Source organism: Cynoglossus semilaevis, chromosome 19, assembly GCF_000523025.1.
Source record: "Cynoglossus semilaevis isolate Cse_v1.0 chromosome 19, Cse_v1.0, whole genome shotgun sequence".
Lineage (NCBI taxonomy): Eukaryota > Metazoa > Chordata > Actinopteri > Pleuronectiformes > Cynoglossidae > Cynoglossus > Cynoglossus semilaevis.
In genome coordinates, this window is record NC_024325.1 from 13,966,543 (window position 1) to 13,983,893 (window position 17,351).

Consider the following 17,351-nt stretch of genomic DNA (forward strand, 5'->3'; position numbering starts at 1 on the left):
CATAAAACCCCCCCCCCCCGCCTTTGCTGAATTATTTTATTATTTCAGAAATTAAAAAATATATATTTCAAAAAAATAAAGAAGAAAAAAAACATCTGGGTTGTGGACACATTTTAGCCTTAGCAGAAGACTGTTCTGCTTCAGCTAATTAATATGATTATATATATTAATTACATATATGCCTATATATATTATATATATTTATATATGCCTAAATATATATTTATATATATTGATCCTGAGGAATAACATGATTTTGTCCTTTTTACTGTCGGTGGTCCACAGGCTCCATGTTAGCATTAGCGCTGTTAGCGTATAGCCGCCTCTGGTCAGACGCACTCACCCTGAAGAATTCTTTAGTGGAGCCTGAGTCCAACGTCCCGTAGGCGATCTCTGTCTGCTTGGCCAAGTCCTCGGCGCTCTCGATGGGAGACACCATCCTCTCCACGGTGAGGAAGGCCGCCAGGTTGGCCGTGTAGGAGGAGATGATGATGAGGGTGAAGAACCACCACACACCTCCGACGATACGCCCAGACAGAGACCTGAGAGGGGGAGGAAGAGCAGGGAGACATGAGAGCAGTGGGATCAAACCTACGGGGCGGGGTACTGTTCATGACACCATGACCGTCAATGACATCAGCACTCTGTAAACACAACAGTGAGTTTATGAAAGTCTGAAGTAGAACTAATGAAGGCTACCGCAGGTGTTAAACAGTGTAATCCACCACTAGATGGTGCTACATCCTACACTCATTCCCCCTGGCTGTAACAGGAGAGGCCACCTAGATGAGAGTTTTCTAAACTTCTCACATGAAGACCTACTTTTTGTACATGACAGAGCGCAGTGACCCACTTTACCTCCCACATTTTTTTTTTACATTTATTTATAAAAGTCTGTCAAACTTTTCTAACAGCTGGGATAGATGAAAAACTCCAGACACTTTTATTCCCATCGAGTTTAAAATATAAAGTTGAAAAAAATCTGCTAATTAATTCAACAGCCCAAATAAATCCTGCGCTGCCATCTGTGGGAAGTGACCCACTCTGTGGGAAACACTGATCTGAGGGAATACATTAAAGTCATTATGGAACAATAGGATGGAGACGGAACCACAGTACGAACAAACGAGGGGAAAAAAAAAAATGAAAACGACAAAGTTACACTCACAGAACACTCACCTGGAAACTGCTGGTCTACCAGACAAAAAATATTTGTTGGTGCAAGATTTCTGTAAAAACCTTGGACTATATAAGTTAAACAAAACAAGCACTAAAATCTTCCCACATCAGAGTTCGGTGTCAACAACAACAACAACAACAAAATAAATAAAAAAATCAAAGCTCTAGATAAAGGTCAAGTGTCCAAGGACAGAAAATATAAAATATAAAAACAAAAACTGCTGCCATCAAACCAGATAAGGACGAATTATTGATGGATTTTTTTCCCCACCATCTGTTTTCAGAGATGTTTTTTTCATGGGGCAGTTTTACTGGTCCGTAGTTTGAATCCGGTCCAATTTCATTATTGTTCTTATTCTAGACTTCATGAGAATAAAACACAAACGTTTGATTGTGGTCTGACCGTTTTTAAAGAATGTGTTAAAACCCTGCGACCCTTTTATTTGACCCACGTGGTGTTTGGTGTTGTGTCCTGTCCGCCAAGTCTGGGCCACAAGCTGACCACAGCAACCAGACCAAGATCTGACCCAGATCTGGACACCATGTTTGTTCTGAGACATGTGGGACACATCAGGCCCACATCCACTTTATATATGGGCCAAGAGGAGGTTGGCCCATATAAAATGAAGTGTATGTGGGCCACATCTGCATGTGTCAGAGGTGGGGACGTCTGATGAGGTGGGTGGCACCAGGACAGTGATGTGGACACGGATGGACAGATGATTGACAGGCAGCAGCTGTGACGGCGTCCTGATGGTGATTATTTCCGCTCCCACACAAAATACATCACATGCACCAAAGTGATGAGCGTAAAATGGGACATGCAGCAAAAACACGGTAGCCCGCCAAGAGTCAGGGCAGCCACTCTGACGGAGGTGTAATGACCCCGGTGCATTTTACAGCCCTCATGGTGGATATCAGTTATTCTGCCGGCATGCGGCGTCACAGCAACGAACAAAAGACAGAAGGACGGGCAGAGGAATGATAGGCGTGATGGGAGGAGGGTGCAGCCAAGTGAAGCCAGAGGTGAGATCTCAAAATAACCCATATTCACCATGGCAGAATGGAAACGGTTCAGGACTATAAAATGCAGAGACGGGGACAAAGACGGCCGAGCGTTGGTGAGGAGCAAACACGACAACAAACCTTGGTGAGATATCGCATCCTTGCTGCATGAAGGCGCCCAGGGAGAACCACAGGCTATTAAAAATCCCAAAGTCGTTCGGAGGGTCTGGGGGACACTGAGGGTCTTTGGCCTCATCGGCATCGTCCAGGTGCCACTCGTAGGGACTGAAGCGGCTCACCAGGAAGAGCACCACACTCACGCCAATGTAGGCGAAGACAATACACATCCAGATCTCGTAGGCCAGAGGGTCCAGGAAGGAAAAGACCCCCGGTTTGGATTTCTGCGGCTTCTTTATCATAATGGAGATGCCCAGACTCATGAAGGGCTTGGAAAAGTCGATCCCCTCCTCCCGCACCAGGGTGATAGTGAGAGGAGCCACGGCTATGTCGGCTCTCTGTGGAGACGGAAACAGGCACGGAGCAGGTCACATGATGTATTTATACTTATATAAATCATTCAATTTACATCAACAAAAAAAAGATACACGAGAAAAGGTAGGTATATGATTTGCGCTGACATTGATATCCTTATTTTTTTACCACCTTAAATCAGGTTTTATATTATACTTATTTTTTTACCACCTTAAATCAGGTTTAAAGTAAATTGGAGGAAAAAAAATCAAAATTAAGGAAATTCAATCTTTGGCTTTTTTCCCTCTAAACAGGATCGTAACGTACATGAATCGATTTTTCAGTCCTGTGTTCGGATGTTTTAAACGTAAACAGATCTATTCGACACTTACCCCGTAGACCAGTTCTCCCACCATCCCGTTCCACGTCTTGGTCTCTGGATCTCTGGCGCCGTACTTCCCGTCCGGCACAATCGACAGCTTATATCTTATCCCCACATGTTTCGCAATTTCAGAAGCTAAATCGACACAGTAGCCTTCATATCTGTCATTCCCCTCCAGCTGCATATAGTTTTTCTTGTACATCACATACGGAGCTTCCTGTTAATTAGACACAAACTCTTGAGTGTGTGACACAAATATATACACACACACACATATATATATACAAATACACACAGGCGGTCTACAGTGACCACACCATGTGGGTCAGTAGCCTAAACTGGTACTGGAGCATGCGCACATGCAAGGATGAGAGACCAAAACAGAAGGGATGAAGAATAGGAGCAGGTCAAAGGTCAGCTACAGGTAATAAAAAAGTTCAAGCAGCCGATGAGGAAGATGAAAGTTCAAAAACAGGGCTGCTACGTGCTGTTAGAAAAGAAAAGAAAAGAAAAGAAAAGAAATCAATAGGTGCAAACAGGCCAATGACAGAAGGAGGGGAGGAGGGGGGGAGGAGGGGGGTTACATGTGCTTTACATCAGCTGGGAACAAAGAGGAAGAGGAGGAGGAGGAGGAGGAGGAGGAGGAGGTGAATGGAGCGTTTTTTTTTTTCCAGTTCATGAAGTAAACGTCAGTGACAGCAGAGAATTCAAAGTCTCTGAAAATCCTTTTATCTGAAAACTTTAACTTTGACCTGAATGTGTGAGAAACATCAATCACTTGTCTTTGGGTTCTTGACAAAGTCGTGTGCCTGTCTTTGAACACACCGTTTAAAATATATAATTATATAGATTTTTGTTTCGTTTGTTTCTAAAAAAAATGTAACCTTTTTTTTTCTTTTTTTCACTTATTATTTTCCTTACAAGTCATGAAAAAAATGGTACCAGAGAAATGATTAGATAAGTAACTTAAACACGTTAACTGAGTTGGGTGATTTAGAGCCGGCTCTGGGCACAGGGACCACTTAGGGCGCCACCTGCAGGAAGAGGTGCTACTGCAAGCCCTCGAAAAAAAAGGAAAATATAGTTTCCTTTTGTTTGATTGACCTTTGAACCCTGCCTTGCACTGAGACACCTGTTATATATTATGTTTATTATCAGAACTTTTTAAAACACTTTATAAATATTTTTTTATATATATATTTGCACAGACCCTGAAGAAGAACTCTGGTTTTTCATCCTGTTTTATTCTAAATATTTTTTCATTATTATTATTTATTTTGTTGTTTATTGTTTATGTTGACGAGTCTGAACAACAATTAAAATTAAGAGTTCTTTCACACAGCTTTGGCTGTTTATTTTTGAGAGGCGTTTGGGGGGTGGGGGAGGGAGAGGGGGAGACGGAACACCAACGACCTGAACGGACAGAGCCGGCTGTGAGGACGGACCTATGGTTGACTTTCACTGAGAATAATGAGGTTAACATGAAGTAAATGAGATGAAAATAAAGGTCTGAGTCTGTGAGGGGATGATGCAGTGATCGACTACTCTGGTCTGGTTTATCTGGTCCTGATTTCACTGATCAGGGTTTTTCTTCTGCTGGTGGAGGATGATGAAGATCTGACGACTGGAATGAGAATGTATGACGTTGACATTCTGAATTTGCCTAAGATGAAAACATAATAGACAAAGTCAGAAGGTGGAGTGAGAGAGGCAGAGAGGCAGAGAGAGAGAGATAGAGAGAGAGAGAGAGCGAGAGGCCATGGTTTTAAATGTAAGATAAGGCGTACCTTATCTTACATTTAAAAATGGCTGATGATGACTGTTCAACTAAAACGATAATAATATTAATACTGTTTGTTTTTTCTTTTAAATAAACCTGAAAATAATTTAAGAAGTAAATTATCGACATGAACAACCAGAGGTTTCCACCGATGGTTCTTCATGTCTGATCTGCTCCGTTTTACTCATTAAAATGTATCAAAACACTGACGTTTTACTTCATGAGAAGGATTTTTTTTTTCTCATTTACTTACGTACGGATGCACTGAAAGTGAAAATGATGGTGTGTCTCTATTCTACACTGGCGTCATTACCAAAGCCGTTATTGTGACGTCACTACTACAACAGCCCACTGTAAGGTTAAAGAAACCAAAATGCTTTGGCACCCACACGGATACAGTTGAAACACTCTGCGTGGATCGACTGTTTCAACATGTAGTGAGTGGATGGAAAGCAACTGAAAGGACCAAAACAGTTCTACCCTCCCAGGACAGATCGACAACAATGGACACCTTGACCTTGAGTGGCAGAAATCTCTCAAAAGTGAAATATTTTTAAAAGCTGCTCAAGTGTGTACCATAATAGTAGTGACCACAATTGTTCGGTTTTCCACAGAAGAGGACTCATTGGTGACCTGCTGATCCATTACATAAACAAACTTTTCGTACTCATTCCAGTAGCCGATCTGAAAAGGACACAGAGGTGGACGGTTATTACAGGAAGCAGGTGTGACTTCAGGTGTGTGTGTGTGTGTGACTTTGTTTATCCTTGTGTACAGAGATATTTGTCGTTGGGCTGCTTTTTGTCAAACAAACAATTTTCTGTTCAGGGAGTGAAGTTTCTCACCTGACCTGAACTCACACTTCAGCAGAGAAGGAGAATCTATTCTGGGCTCAGAAAATGTTCTCTTTTGTGAGGAATCAGCAAAGATTGAATTAAAGATGAGGATGAGGAAAAATTAAAAAACATCTCTAAAACTGACTTAATAAAAATGATTTCTTTCTGCTCTTAGGTTCAATCAAACAAGGAAAGGAATTTGAAACACAACCGATGTTTTCTTTTTCGTCTGTCTTTTTCTTTTTCTTCTTCTTTTCTTTTTCTTCTTCTTCTTCATCATCATCATCATCTTCTTCATCATCGTCTTCTTCATCATCATCTTCTTCTTCCTGCTCTGACTCTCAGACTAATCTGACATCAGACTAAAAACAAACTCATAACTCACTCCTAACAGAGAGTACATGAATGAATACTGGAGAACACAGTTCTGTTGAACGTCACATGGAGAGATGTTTCCATCACGGTGGTCTCTCTCTCTCTCTCTCTCTCTCTCTCTCTCTCCTCTTACCTTCCTGGGACCACCGGACTTCATCTCATACACGTCGATGGTGTAGTTGGCTCGACGACCGAACGTGTCAAACTGGATGTTTCCTGTCATGCCTTGAACCTGGACCTGTCAGGGGGAGAACAGGGGGAGACCAGGGGGGAGAACAGGGGGGAGGCCAGGGGGGACAACAGGTGACCAACCGTAACCTCACCCACGGCCCTAACTCTGCTGCAGCCGTCTCCCTCTCTCTCTCTCTCCTCTGTTTGACTTCATGTCCTCACCATTTTCAGGGCTCTCTCGATGTCAATGCCTTGGCTCCAGGGCACTGCGGGATTGGCCAGGCAGTCGCCCGCGCTTCCTCTGCGCGACACGTCCACTCGCTGCCGTCGGAGGTACCTGAAGGCCTCGATGATCACCAGGATGCCGTCGTGGGTCAGTGCCGACGTGTACTGTGACACAAGAAACCCAGAACGTGGGCCGGTGACATCACACACACATCGGACACAGCGTCAGACAAACAGGGAATTTTACCAGCAGCTTTCTGCTGAGTCCTGATGAGGAAACATAGACTGGAGGCTCTTCATCACTGACTGACAAGAACAACAGTCTGAATATAACTGAAGGTGGTCAGTCAGACGGAGGTCTTTTCTGTGACGTCGGCTAAAATTACAGACTCAAATCTAGAAGAAGTCGTGCAGTGAGGAAGATGAAGATGACGGTGAAGACGTTTAATTAAAATCCTAAATGCTGGGTCAGCACTCGGAGCTTCACCGACCTTCAGAGGAGAGTTTTTGGCTTCGGGGAATTCCCTCTCGTCCAGGCGTTCCCAGCGCTGCAGGAACTGCTGGACCACAGGACTGTCCGGGTTGATGATCTGGAAACCTGTGATGTTGGCTCCACCAGAGAAGACCCTGTCCAGACTCACGTTAGAAAACCCCTGAGAGCAGAGAGACAACGGCCACATGGTGGCAGCGTGGTGAGTGACTTCATCATCAGAGTCAGTTTCATTTTTCCATCGTTCAGTTGAAGGGTTTCTTACCAGGTTGGCCAGGATGTAGTGGTATCCTCTGCTGTTCTTCCCTGAGGTCACCACCTGACAGAAGAGGGGGAGAGGGGGGAGGAGGGAGGGCCGGGGGAGGAGGGGGGGGGGAGGAGGGAGGGCCGGGGGAGGAGAGGGGAGGGGAGGGGAGGATGAACCACAGTCAGAAACTGTCGCAGTCGATCCTTTCTATTAACTTCACATAAAAAAATATGTAAAAAAAAAAGGTCGAGGCTCCGAGGGTCTCTCTCCTCTGCCTTCGTTTGTCTCAGTCACACAGGAGACTTAATTAAAACTAAAACAGTGGACAGTCTGTCTGTCTGTCTGTCTGTCTGTCTGTCTCCTCTGAACCCGTCCATCCATCCAGCCTTTATTTCTGTCTGTCACGCACACATATCAGCCTGCTTCACTGCTGCAGAGTACAAAAGATTCTGAGGGGGTGGAGAGTTGTTTATTTTTTATTTTCCCTCCCCTGTCTTTTCACTTTCTACACTCGCCCACAGATCTGAACTATACTCAGCACTGAAATCCTCTAAATGTTGGATTCCACAGTGAGAGGGAAACCATGTTGAAGGAGACCAGGACTGGGTTGGACTGAGCACTGACCAATCACACTTTCTAAGACGTCATGATCAATAAAAGAAACCTGAATACAGCATCGAAGACCTCAGACTGAGGAACTGAAAACCTGGATGATAAAAAACAACACGTCATCTTCTGTGAAACGACAAGGTCAAATATACAGTACAATAAGTTATGATTATAAAAGCATCAGGCTCAGTTTAGCTGCAGAGAGATCAGAAGTCAATGGTGTTAGTGAAAAAAAATTATTTTTGAGATCATGTTTTTCATCTATTTTCCTCTAAGTGGGATTATGATGGAGATATCTTCAGGTATATTTATACTTGCTGGTATTTATATATTTTGGATGAATACTGTAGTACAACTGTAGTTTTGTTTCTTTAGAGTCAAAACGTCCTCCGCCCTCACATTTCCTGTCTCCAGTGTTAGCCTGGAACAGCCGGCAATTTAAATGATAAAGCAAACTGCGGCCTCTGTAAAACGTAAAAACATCTCATTCTGTTCTGCATTTTCCACCCCCGTGCCAACGACCTTCAAAGGTTTGAATCCCACATCAGCCTCTCCAGTAAAAAATCCTGGAAAGCTTCCCTGGTTTTATCTTCTATTCATCCACGTGAGAGGGAGCCCCCGGTGGTCAGAGAGCGGCATCACAGCGAGCACTTAATGAAGCTGACGCTCCTGGAGTGATGAGCTACATCAGTGCACAGCCAGGGGGCGGAACACTTCCTGTCCCCTCATAGGAATCTGGGAAATATAGGAATTAACTCCCACTGTGAGATGGAAGTCCATTATCAGGAGCACGTTTTCATGACTGCAAAATTTAAATTTAAAAATTACATTAAATGTTAGAGTTTCTACAATTTAATTTAATTTAATTTAATTTGTAAAGATGCACGGGATTTTGATTAGTTTCAACCTAAAACATGTTTGTTGGTGTTTGCTGTGAGAGGTTTACCAGTTTAACAGTGTGTGATGTCACGGTTCACATGTGAGGGTTAACTGGGGTCGACCCAGGTTTGTTGACGCGAGCTTAGTCTTGGGTGGATTTACATCACAGTTCTTATTCCAGAATCCACTTGATGTTCATATTCTCTTTTATGTCGTGAGGATAAAACTAAAGCTTTCACCTCCAGGCCGTCGGCTCCTCCTGCAGCATCAACACTCCTCACATTAGTATTCATCTGCTGTTGGGGATATAATCAGAAATAAGGGAGAACCTGCTGTGGGGGGGCTAGGGGGAGCTGGGGGGGGGGAGACAGAGAACTGTAGTCTCAGGTCCTAATTATCTTTATTATCCCCGTCCTCAGGCTTCTGCCTCCCTTCTGTCTGGTCGTGGGGCTGAGTTGGACCGATCTGCGGCTCCATCAGCCTTAACATTCCTGTGAGACCACACTCTAATTAAACAGACTGGAGCCTCAGTCCTGCACCGAGCTGGATGTCTGCCCCAGCGACTCCTGCTCTTTGTTGCACTGACTTGTCATCTGCCTTTTCAAACACTGGAACGGAGTCCAAACAAACCAGCATCAACACAATTTAACTGTCAAACCGCAAACAATTTCACTGTCACACCAGAGGATCTGAAGAAGAAAAACTGCAGAAGCTACAAAGACAGGACAGGCGTCCAACCACAGAGAGACAACAGACGACACCTGCGGCGGAGCGCTAACAGACGACACTTCAGTCTCAGCCACATCTGGATCAACTTCAAATGTTTTCATCAATGAAGGAACGTGGAAACTTCAGCGACTCCCTGCAGCCGTGCACCGTCCTGATCAATACAACCTGCAGCGCTCCACTTTTTTTCTTTTTTTTTTTTGACACTAAAACAGAGATGTTCAGCTGCTGGCACTGACTCTGATCCAGAACATTCTGGTTTGAGGCACGTTCGACCTCAGCTCCAAGTGGACGCCTCGTAACGAAGACTGAAAGAAGCGTCAAATATTGACACGGTGATAGATCACACACTGAGAAATCTGGTTCAAAACCCTGGAACAAAAACAAAACAAACTTCAAGTATAATCGATGGATTCTCCAAAGACTGAAAGACACTGATAAATTCTTTGTGGTCGTAGAAGAAAATCTCATACTCAGCATCCAAGAAGACAAGTTCACCCAGGACAAAACTGTTTTTGGTTCCAACACAGGCTGCAGAGAAAGATCTTTAACCAGTGCAGTACCACCACTCACCACACGGGGCTGTTCTGAGGAGATTGGGCTCCAGAATAATTTGGTACTGACATTATTAGACATTAAAATGATTGATTTAATAACTAGTTGTCATTTATTTTTATGTGACGATTTTTAAAGAATTATTTTTTACGTATGTTCGTGATGAGACAAACAAGACACAAACGTTAGGAACCATAAAAAAAAAAAAAAATGACATTAGCATTAGAACGCCAAACAATTAAATAAATAAATAAATAAAAAAATGACATTAGCATTAGAACGCCAAAGGTTAATATCACCAATTGGAAATCGAACTAGTTTTTAGGCAACGTAAAATAAATCCATTATCACCAATTGGAAATCAGTTTTTAGGCAACGTAAAATAAATCCAAGAAAACGTACGAACAAAATGTTCGTGTTTAGGATTTGATTATTTTCCTCAGCTGTTTTTAGACCGTGTGCCTCGGCCTTCAAAACACACACACACACAAACACACACACACCTGAAGTTGTTCTCTTTGTTGACTGCCAATTTAATCCACATAAAAAGTGAATTTGTGATGTGTTTACTTTCCTCTTTACAGCTGCCAACTCTCCGTCCTGATGCTGTTTGATGCTGCTTTTCAGCGAGGACGCTTTTAACTCACACTCCTCCTGGGTCTCGTTCAGACGCCTCAGTTACAAAGACAGCTGCACAAAAACAGCCCTGATTAGTTTTGTCTTTTCCCAGAAACATGGTTTCTTTATCCTGTCAAGGATTTAAATAGAGAAAAAATGTTGTCGTCGTCTGAGTTCAGTTGTAGGACAGACGCCGGTAAATACTAACAGGTCGAGGAACAGACGCACATCTGGAACAGACGGGACGGGTTTTTACATTTCCAGGGTTAAAAGACGACGGACCCTGGAAAACTGAACAGGAAGATGAAATAAATAAACGTGAAAATGACAGGTTTTTGTGAACTGGTTAAAAATAAATAATAACATCTGACGTCTTCACTGTTTGTTTGTTACAAATTAGGAGAAAGATTATTGTGGGGTTTGAGTCTGAGAGACTAATGTTTCAAATTTATGTGACCTCAAACAGCTGCAGAGACAGACCATGTCTGTCGAGATGCTCCTGAACTTAACTGACCTGCTGGACTTAACAAAGGCTGTACTGACAGCGGTGTCTCCCAACCTGGGGTATGCAGCCCCACAGAGGGACCAAACGTGAAGAGAGAGAATGAAATTTGTTTTTTCAAAGACTGAACAGCAGTGAACCAATTCTTGCATGGTTTGTTTTTGAAAATGGACCTCTCTGTGTAAACACACTCTGAACTGAGGCAACACTGAACCGACGCTTGCGTCAGAAAAACAGAACCAAAGTTCCACTGTCAAACTTCTCGGCTGCAGGCATCGTTTACTGAACTTAAAACTTTTTTTTTTAAACCCACTTTGGAGAGGAGGCAATGTTAAAGATTTGAAACGGCCGTACATGTGCAGTCTGGCTGGACTAAGAGGACGTCGAGAATATGAGGCCAAAAACCCAAACTCTCAGTTCACAGATGTAGAGGAAAATAATCCAATCATAATTTTTCCGAACTCTTCCCTCCGTCCGTCCACGGAGCAGGAGGAGGAAGAGGAGGAGGAAGAGGAGGCCTGGAGCTGATGAATCCTCTTTGGCAAATATTTCAAACCCACTCCTTCTGTTATGGCTGTGAAGCCTTAAAGATGTTTATCGCTGCGTCTTCGCCGCACAGAGGGGAGGAGCGGGAGGGTATTTGGAAATCTGCTCAGAGAGGCAGCCGAGGCGGGAGAAGAAGAAGCAGAAGTCTCCCACTGCACATTCATCAACAAATAAAAGCTGCTGTATCTGAAACCACACCGATAACAACAGTAATTATCAGGGAATGAAATGATGGATGTCGGCGTGCGTTCGTTAATAAGACCCCGGGAAGAGGTAACAACCCGGGTGGGGCACATTTGTTGACGGTGTATTAACGGGGTCAGAGGCTCCGCATTGATTTGAGGATAAATCACATCAGGAACAGGAACGGCTGCTCCTCGCTGCCTGAGTGACTGCGTTGTGTTTGCTCACTCCTGACTTTGTGAGAGATCTTCCCTCAGGCTAGGAGGAGAGGCTATTTATAGCAGGGCTCATTGTTGTTACTGTTACGGGACAGTGTGTCCTACTTACACTGGGAGCTGATATTACATTAAAGCAAGTGTTGGTGTCACAGCTTGTATAAGGAGGTGCTCTCCAGAGAGGCAGGACCTTTTTTTATGCCACTTTCCAGCATGTGGAGAGACACTCCACTGACTGATGCAGCCGTCCACTCGCAGTCACATTAATCCACCCGAGTAAAATAAATGGGATTGGATCGACCTGACACCGGCTGACCAGCTCCGTCTAACGGGATAACATGAATCTGAGGCAGAAGAAATGTACGAGACATTACTGAGAAAGAAGTATCCGAGTGAACGTGAAAGACAGAGAACAGCAGAAACATCTATCAAATAATTTACAACCAGGTCCTGGGTCTTAGCAGAAAAAAAGTTAAAGATTTATGGCAAAGAAGGCCAGCACTAACGTTAGCTACAACAGTCCTGGTACAGACACCAGAGCTAACGTTAGCTACCCCAGTCCTGGTACAGACACCAGAGCTAACGTTAGCTACCCCAGTCCTGGTACAGACACCAGAGCTAACGTTAGCTACAACAGTCCTGGTACAGACAAACGGCGTAGCCAGCCCACAGTCGACCAAATGACAGGATTCAGAACCAAAAGCGAAAAATAATCTGGTCAATTATTATTATTATTATTCCAGTTTGTACGTATGCTCTGAGAACTGAGCGCCCACACACTGTTACTGTTACGTAACACGGAGGAGATGAATGATTGCTGAGACTCTGACAGCTGTTCCAGGCCTGACCTTCTGTCCCCACAACACTTTACATTGGCGCGCTGTATGATGAAAGTGTCTGTGAATGTAAAGGTGGTGAGGAGGACGGCGTTACTGAAATAACACATCTAACATGACTCATAATCAGCAGATGCTAAAATTATATAGAGAACAAAGAGCGAGGGAGGAAAAACACAGCTATTTCATCTCCAGCAGAGAAGAGTTCTCTCTTCTTCAGCTTTTTTTATTTATTTCATTTCCACCCAATCATTCTAACTCAGAGTTCTGTGGCCTCTTTGCAATAGCTCCTTATATTGGACCACATTTAGCCCAACTGTGGTCAAAGTCATTCATCACACTGTCACCATTAGAGGTCGAATTCAGATCAGGAAGAGTTGACATTTTTACAAAAAACAGGTTCAAAATTGTCAGAATTGTTAGCTTTCTTACTAACAGCAAAACAACATAATGTCGCTGTCCTCTTCACTTGTAGTGAAAGCAGCGGGTGCATCGTACTAAATCATCGTACACAAGAAAATACTGAGGCTTGATCTCGGGTTTTTTTTCCTGATTACTTGGTAATTTTTTATTCCACTGCCATCAAATCTAATGGAAAATCAATTATCCAAAGCTAATTGCCTCTGTTCAGTAGAAGTGAGTGCAGAACATGACTGGACACAGAGACACGACCCCACAACGGTAATTAGCAGGCACGACTTATGTCGTACTGCTCTGAAAATAAACAGTAATGACTGTGAGTAAACACTCACCGCTCCGATTAGACCTGCTGTAATTCATTTTTGGACATTTTGTTTTTCTTCTAAAGCACGTTAGCAATCACTGATATTGAACTGGGACTCAGGTGTGACGCTCGTCAGCCGAGGATCACCACGGAAACAAGGACAAGGATTTAATTTCTCAGCACGACCAGAGATGAGAAGAAGAAGAAACAAAGGTTCTGAGGACGACCGAGTACTGAGAGCTGAAATACTTCAAAGTACTGTCCACGTACCTGCTCCAGGATGGAGTTGATCCTGTCCACCTCACAGTCGATGAGGAAGCGTTTCTCCTGCCGTCTGTCCATCTCCTCGATGATGCGTCTGTACTCAGTGGGATCCACGATGTTGCCCACGGAGCGGGCCGTCACCTGCCAGTTATTGGCCACGGCGGACTCCATGATGGCCTGGAGGATCGCAAAACCTGCAGGAACAGGAGAAGAAGAAGAAAGTCCATTAACGAGGGTGTTCCCCGACCAGCCACCCGCGCGGGCCCCGGCGGGCCCGCGGGGGCGGGCGTTGACACGGTTAGTGATGAAGAGCTGGAGGCCTTCATCACAGCTGGAGGTAACACTGTGTTTAAGGTCAGGATGGATGTCGCACAGTAGATGTTAGCGAAGCCACACTTCAACGGTTTGTGGTGAAGATGAAGTCCTTCAGTTAATTACTGTCCAAAAAATAAATGAAAAAATAAATGTTAACAAAGTCGATCTGAGCCTCAGGAAAGATAAATGTTTTGGAGCTCACCCTCAACCAGAGGTTTCACAGGCCAATAAACGTTCTAATGACGTCACAAACTTTGTTTTTATGAAGCTGTCGTCCTGTTCACCACAGAATAAAAACGCTCACCCTCCTCAGATAACAGTAGCCCCCCCCCCCCCACCCCCCGGTGCTGAGTAAGCAGCTGAGAACTGTTTTCATGCAAATCCAATCAGGCCGTGATTGTCTCACTGCCAGGAATAAACACAGAAGAAACCGACACTTCTGAGAGGAAACGGTACGGAGAGGAACAGGAACGGTTACGACAAACGTGGAAAGTTTAAAAGAAACGTCAGTGCGCTGCCCCCTGCTGACCGTGTTGATGGGTTAAAAGCAGAGGTTGTTCACTTTCCTTCTCCACATTCCGACTTCAGTTCAGGTTTAAAATAAACCAAAGTTTATGGACCGCTGACAGAGGGTGTTGATAATGTAGATGTAAACTGTAAAGTGAAAAAAAAAATCTTCTTCTTCTTCAGTGGTCCAGTCATAACCCACGGACGTCAGCTGACAGGTTTTCAGCGGAGCTCCTAAGTAGTCGGAGCACGCTCGTTCACCCTCTGCTCCTCCTGCCGCTGACCTTCACAGTCAAGAGGCTGGAGAACAGCTCTCAGATCAGCCGTGGCCTTCAGAGACAAGTGGCTCTGGCTGTGCGTCTCCACGTGAGCCACTCAGGAGGTGGAGGAGGTGGAGGAGTGGTGTGTGTGTGTCGGCACGTTCCAGGGCGGTGTGGGAATTCAGTGTCAGCTGCTGAGCCGTTCCTCAGACTGGGCCTCACCCTTTCCTCACCCTCAGATATCAGAACAGGACCTTCAGGGACTTTATCTCTGGTGACAGGACAGAAATGTAAAGGCGGAGGAAGATCAGCTCGCCTCCTCCGGGTTTTTCTGAACATTGAACATCATAAGCTGGGATTCGCGTGGCACTTTGAAAAGTGTTAGCCTCTGCTAAAGAAAGGGGATTTAAGGATTTACCAACGATTTCCTCCAGAGTCTGGTTCTCTCTCTGACACTAACCAAAGCTGGATCTTTCTGGGTTTAATTATTTCTATTTTCCCTTTTAATCTTTCAACGATGAAAAGCTCTAATGTTGTTGATGTGAGAGATTTGATTGAACATGACACCCGGTGAGCGCTAACATCAATAGCTACAATGTCAACGTGAAACATGAATGTCAGAGGACGGTCGGGTCTCCTGGGGACTATTAACACTGACGACGTTTATCCGTTAACTCACTAATGACAGTCATTGGTCAGAGAGTCTTGGTTGACTTTGTAAACAGATGGTACACCGTACAACAGCCGGCGGCCAGGACGAGCATCAAGGGCAAATCACGGAGTCAATTATTCCAAAAACTAATACATATTCACGTTCAGCAGCGTATTGGCGAAAGGCTATTTTTAGCAACAAAAATGTGCAGCCTTTCACAGAAACAGCACAGGACGCAGGGTGACGTCAGGGCGGTGAGAGACGTTTGAACGCTGGGTGGTTTAAGATTTCACCTCGATGGCACGACACAGTCCTGGGGAAATGGGACATGAGAAGGAGATGTTTAATTTTTAATTAATTTTAGAAACAATTGTTTATAAAATGACAGGTGACCAGTTACAAACAGCTACCACTTTTCGAGAAACATCTCTTTTTTCTCAGGGTTTAATTTTCTTACCGGACGAGGTCATAAAAAAAAAAAAGTGATTATATTTAAATCGAAAATTAGCTTTTAAAACTGTAACAAGTTGTTTCCAAACGTTCTGTGACAAACAGGACAGTAAGGACAGTTTAAAACTCACAGATGGTCCAGAAGGACAAGTGGACCAAAAAGGTCGTCCAGGTTGAAGGTCCAAAACCAAAGATGTGACAAAGACACGTGCGAGTTCTCCACTCACACAGTGAACCATCAGAGGGTTAGCATCACAGCGCTAATGTCTTTGATCTCATCAAACAAACGAGATCCTGGTATTGACTGCTTTGATCGTGCGTCCCGTGAATGAATGCTAATGCTAATGCTAATGCTGCTGCTGCTGTCGCCTGAATGTGAAATCAGAGACAAACACTTTGACTGCTTAACAAAATAAACAAAATGAACAGGTTGCGTCAGAGAGTCGCAGGTCCTAACAGTAACGCTCACTTTACAGGGGTCAGAGGTCACATAATTACATCCATTTCCTCTGTAGACGCAGATAAACAACAACAACTTCTACATTCTATTTTTTTTTACGCCTGTTGTTACCCCATCTCTATCTTGAACCCATCTGTCACTTTGACTGCACATCCCAGCACTGTTTCCACAGTCATAAGATAATTAACGGACTCAGCCATTTTATGATTATTTTCAGATTGGCTGAAACCACCGCAGCCAAAACCCAGAGCAGAACCTTTTAAAAACCGATTATTTCTTTTCAAAAGAGACGAGAGACAAAGACGACAGTTGAATCGTTTCACATCCTGCCTCCAGCTGGAGAATTCCAATACTGCACAAAGGAAAAGAGATTTAAAAGTCAGTGTATAAGGCCAATACATTAAGCGGCGAAGCTCATATAAAGAAATGAGCTCCCACTGTCTGTGTGCCGAGGGTGAACACTGCACCAACTGCCTGCTCTACTTCCACTTGCCAAAAGAACACTCTTCCATTTCTTAAGCAAATGGATGTTGTTTCCTCCTGGGTAAACAGGGAAGATCACATCACATAAATCTCCTTCATAATGTGGAGAGACTACTGTAGTAACGGCCCGGCGCTTCCTTAAATGCAGCGGTCTTAAAAGAAGCCACACACACTCACACACTCACACACACACACGGAGGAATAAAAGCTTAAACACTGTGGTGACTGATAATGGACTAAAGGTTTCCTATTAGTGACCTCCATTTCATTTAGCCACAGAAAACACCGGAGTAACACAGATTAGATGAGAGATAATCTTACACGCTGCCAGTGACAACGGAGCAAGGGCTTCTGGGAAGGCAAAAGCATTTGCCGTGTGTGTGTGAGAGACATCGTGTTTGACAGT

At 44.1% G+C, this 17,351-nt stretch overlaps 1 protein-coding gene across 15 annotated transcripts in view; it reads right to left on the bottom strand.

The window, feature by feature from the left end:
* gria3a (glutamate receptor, ionotropic, AMPA 3a) overlaps positions 1 to 17,351 on the bottom strand; it is a 55,451-nt gene that overhangs the window by 14,293 nt on the left and 23,807 nt on the right. For all 15 annotated transcript variants that reach the window (XR_003052925.1, XM_017041540.2, XM_025065713.1 and 12 more), the window contains 9 exons: positions 13,825 to 14,012; positions 7,180 to 7,233; positions 6,916 to 7,077; positions 6,422 to 6,589; positions 6,162 to 6,266; positions 5,394 to 5,501; positions 3,048 to 3,254; positions 2,326 to 2,699; positions 344 to 542 (listed from right to left, as the gene is read on the bottom strand). Coding sequence is in view for 14 of the 15 variants with exons in the window: in XM_017041540.2 (XP_016897029.1) it covers positions 344 to 542; positions 2,326 to 2,699; positions 3,048 to 3,254; positions 5,394 to 5,501; positions 6,162 to 6,266; positions 6,422 to 6,589; positions 6,916 to 7,077; positions 7,180 to 7,233; positions 13,825 to 14,012 (1,565 nt within the window). In the remaining variant the exon portion in view is untranslated. The remainder of the gene's footprint in view (positions 1 to 343; positions 543 to 2,325; positions 2,700 to 3,047; positions 3,255 to 5,393; positions 5,502 to 6,161; positions 6,267 to 6,421; positions 6,590 to 6,915; positions 7,078 to 7,179; positions 7,234 to 13,824; positions 14,013 to 17,351) is intronic.